General features: G+C 66.5%; 1 protein-coding gene across 1 annotated transcript; it reads left to right on the forward strand.

Moving 5' to 3' along the window:
• Positions 1 to 3,077: 3,077 nt before the first annotated feature.
• Positions 3,078 to 4,525, forward strand: BXZ73DRAFT_90582 (uncharacterized protein; the record flags this gene model as incomplete). The annotated part of the gene is made up of 3 exons (XM_048025688.1): positions 3,078 to 3,127; positions 3,185 to 3,524; positions 3,617 to 4,525. 3 exons carry the CDS (start codon positions 3,078 to 3,080, stop codon positions 4,523 to 4,525), a joined length of 1,299 nt encoding a protein of 432 aa, XP_047876938.1.

A 4,525-nucleotide genomic window follows, 5' to 3' on the forward strand; every position in this document is an offset into this window, starting at 1 on the left:
GAAACGCGCGGGACACCGCCACTCGATCGCGCCTCCCACTGCGAGAAAGCGCGTCGGCGCGCGGACGGAATGCTTGAGCTCGAGCTCTCGATCTCGCCGTTCGAACCCGACTCGGGCCTGGCGCGCGTGACGCTGGGTGCGCGAGATATCGCAGAGCGAGGAAGATCACGGCGAAGTTTTGGACGGTGCTGACTGCCAGGGTCGCGGAGAGGGAACGGAACTGGTTCGCGCGTCCGCCGGGCCATCCGGTCGGCGTTAAAATGTTAAAGTTCGGGAGGGAGAGTCAGTGATCTGTTCATCTCGCACTACCACAGTGCTGGTGACGGCCCAGGGACCACAGAGGCAAGTACGTCGGCGTGACTCGCGCACACGAACAGTGGGGCTAAACCAGGAGGGTGCCTCCGAGTCAGCGTACGTGCGCGAGAACGGTTGTGCCCGATCGGGCACATAAGCACGGCAAACCGCGGACGACGTTGCGGGGGAGAGAAGGGGCGCGTCACGCCCGCTCGCGCACGGCGAGCACCAGTTTGTTCAGTTAATGCCGTTGACTCGCCGCAGAGTGCATGGGGCGGGGCGTGACACACTGCCCTGAGTACGCAGGGAAGCTCGATGGCGGCCGCATAGTAATTCACTGTGCACTGTGTGGGGGCCGGACTACCTACCTACCTGTATGTCGGTTCAAGAACCTCACGCGGCGCACGAAGGCGGCGACCGGTCGCCCGCACTCTGTCACGCCCTAGGATCGAGAAGGTACCCGGGTCGGCGCGTCGGCGCACACCGCACCAGCGCTCAATATATATTAACGCGCGCGCGCACGGCCTCGTCCTCCTCCCCCAAACGTTAAAGCATCAAAATGAAGTGAAGCACCGTCTCTGTGTGCGCGGAAGTTCGTGCGTACGTACGTGCTCGATCGCCGCTCGTCTCGTTCGGCGCACACGACCGCGGGGCCGCGAGCGGGGCACATACACGCACAGGCGGCGACGCGCCGCACGTCCCGAAGAAGGCTCGGGTGAAGCGTCGGGCGTCGGTGCGCGAAGAAAGGGGGGGCAACCCGTCTCCACCGCCGCTCACCCGAATCTGGGAGGGTGGGCGGCGGATGGGCCGTTCTGGAGCTTCGTGCGGTCCGAGGCGCCTGCGCGCGCCCTTTGTTCCCTCGATTCGACGCGAATCCGAACGGGAGCCCAGGGCGGGAGAGGCACCCGTCCGGAGTGACTCGACGCGTCGCGCTCGATTTCGCCGGGACGTGGGACCGCACGCAGGGCCGCGCGTGTATACATATATACCTGCGCCGCACCCGAGGGCAAAAGCTAAACCTGCAGCGTGGCTGATGCGCGGGCGTGAAGGGGCGCGCGGGCGTCGGCCGGGGCCGCCACCGCGTAGGACAAAGCTCGCGCACGACGCGGTGGGAGCACCCCGCGTCGGGCACGGCGCCAGGCCCGCAGGGCCCCAGTCCGTAATTAGGGTGTGCGCCAGTTTCGAGCGGGGGTGGGGGCCGAGTTCTAGTGCAGCGTTCAAGCTTCGAGGGTTGAAAGTGTTAACATTTAACGTTGCACGCCGACCCCAGTCCCGCTACACGGTGGGCCCCGTGCACGCCCAAGTTCCAACCCACGCCCACGGCGTCGTCCGCGGAGGAGGAACGTGCACGGGGAGACCCGCGGCGTCGACGCGCGCCTGCCATATGCGGACCGCGTCGGACTCGCGTCGCGTCGCCGGGCCTCGCGACGCGACGCGCGGGCGGCGGGATCCGCCTGCGCCTCGGGTCGAGACTCGAGACCGCGCGCACCGTCGACTCTCGAGCACCTTCTTCGGTGGATCTCGTGCGTCCGGGCGCCTGTGACCGCGGGTGGGGTGATGGGCAGACCGCACGCAACTCCCCGAGGCACGTCGCCAAGCACCGTCGAACCGTGCGGGGGCTGGCGAGGCCGTGACGGGCGCGCTCGCGTCGCGAACCACCGCGGCTGACCGGGGAGGTCTCGGGCGTGCGTGTGTTTGCACGCGTCGGCCAGAGAGGGATCTTTTGTGTGTGGTACGGCGGCGTGGGCCCGGGGCTAAGGTTGCAGGCGCCGTTGCTCGTCCGCGAGTGCGCGAACGAGCGAGGGCCCGAGGGGGGTGTGCGGCGAGACTGGAGAGGTACTTGCGGGGTGGCACGACCGGCGACCGGCCAGAGGCCTCTCGTACCATCCGTGCCATGCTAATCTCGCCAGTGACGCGAACCATGGTGCTCGTCCGGATTCTGGACAGAACGTCTGTAATTCTCGGACGAGCCGCGGGATTCACGCGTCGGCACGGAAAGCGTCCCTACGCCCAGTGCGCAATGCACTCCGCACGCCGACTCCCGCGCGCCATGGGAAGGCTGGGGACGCGGGCCATTCAAAGAGACCTGGCGGGCGCGTGATGTGGCGGTACGGACGAGGGGGCGAGGGCGAGGAGAAGACGGCGGTCGCGCGAAGATCTGTCCATCACGCTCCCCAAATGCGTGGGTGGGCCCGTGACGGAGAGTGTGCGCGGTCGGCGGTCGTGATGTGCGTGCCGGGGCGCGGGCGCGTGGGGAGAAGGCGTGCTGCATTCAGCCCCGGAGGAAGATTAAGGTGCGCCGACGCCGCAGCGGCGATAGAAATGCACGGTTGGTCCACGCGATCGGGCGGGGCGTACGAGGGTAGTATAGCCAGGGACAGGTTGGGTGCACACGGAAGAGGCTGCGCGGTGCGAGGACCCGACCGGGCGCGAGAGGTCCAAGCACGACTGTGAGAGTAGGATGAGAGCACGTTCCGTCACTCGGCGACCACGTTTGCGGTGAAATCGCGAGCTCAGCGTCGTCCACACCGTGACGATGACTGGTGTGTGACACGGGACGGAATGCTGCCATATTCGGGAGGTGTTATGAGATCGGGGCGATCGCCAAGCGGGGCACGATCGGTGTGACGGAGGGGTCACGGAGGGCAGGAAATGTCGTGGGACGGAGTCATGTGCGCCCGTTTCACACTCGTCCAATGTTTCTTATATAACCCCCGTCCTCCCCAACGACCCCGCTCGTCCAGCCGCCTGTCCTCATCCGTCCTGCTCGTCTACACCCACCCATGTACGAAGAAGTCTGCCTCCTCTGCGGCCGGCCTGTCCTCGCCGACGAGTACGTCCCTCCTCCCGCTCTCCCCCGCCCCCTGCTCACCGTCCCCGTCTCCCACAGCCGGGCATACTGCAGCGACGAATGCGAGTCTCAAGACGTGATCTCCCCCTCCATCTCGACCACCAGCAGCGCACACCCCTCGCCCTTCCTCCGCTCAAACGCAAATGTCCCCCCGCACCTTGCCGAGGTCCCTGCACTGCTTCCCTCAGCACTCGGACGCTCCTTCGACGCGTCCCGCACACGCCGCATCCGCCAGTCCGAGTCTTCGTCCTCCGCGTCCTCGACCTCATGGTCCGCAATGGACGATGACGTCTACGACGACTCGGAACCGTCCCCCGCTCTCTATGGCCCCACTACCGACGACGAGTACTACGGTGTCCACCCGACTACCTCGCGGACGGTAAGCCCTCGTCAGGCCATCTCCACTCCTCCCTTGCATACGTCCGCCGGCCCTCGACAACGAACCACCGGTCTACCGTCCCCACACTTCAGCGCCGCACTTCCTCGGTATCGACTCCCGGCTCCGGCGTCTCCCCCGGCATCCCTCCGGAAGATTACGTTGACGAAGATGACGCCTCCGACGTCCCCGCGTCCGCCGTTTCCTCGTCGATTCACTCAAGCCGCCGTCACTCGCGCAAGTCGGCGGATTTCGGACAAATGGCCGCCCTTGATGGCGACGAGCATGAGGAGAAGGAGGATACACTGACGGGCAAGAGAAGGCGTAACCGGGCAAGTCTTCCTGCCTACTTCTCCCTTCTTGTCTCCACCTCCACCACTCCCCGCTCGCACAAGACGTCCGCTCTCTCTATGCTTTCGCGCTCCCTCCACTCCTCGTCATCACCCCCCACCCCCCGCGTCGCGAACCCTGTCCTGGACACTACTGCTGCCTTCGCCGTGCCTCAAGCTACGCGCGTCTCGAAGACCAGTCCCCAGGCCACGGACTCTGCCGCCCGAGGCCGCAGCAAAATGCGTGATCTCGATGGGCGTTCATCTTCTCGCCGCTCGCCGACCCGGTCACCCCGGCCGCGCGCTCGCGCTCACCACAGCGCCCAAGTGCGCGCTCGTTTGGACAGCATGGAGAAGGTCGCCGACTGGGTCGCACACAGCCCAGTGGTCGTCGCCGGTGCCCGTGTGGCACGTCCCCTCGCGGGGCGCAGGAACAGCTCGCCGCCGCCGCTCCCCAAGTTCGAGAAGATGGACATCAACGACACGACGTTCGACGGCTTCGCGGTCGAGGACGAAATGGCGGGGCCCGTGGATGATGTCAGGAGGGGCAGAAGGCGGATGAACGAGCTCGACGAAGCACCGTACAGTGCTGGCCGGAACGCCCCTGGCTACGGCAACGGACGCAGTGGCCTGGTCTCTCGCGAACGCGGCAGGGTTGGCGTCGCTCGGCGATAG

This window comes from Epithele typhae, assembly GCF_022376455.1.
Source record: "Epithele typhae strain CBS 203.58 chromosome Unknown BXZ73scaffold_31, whole genome shotgun sequence".
NCBI lineage: Eukaryota > Fungi > Basidiomycota > Agaricomycetes > Polyporales > Epitheliaceae > Epithele > Epithele typhae.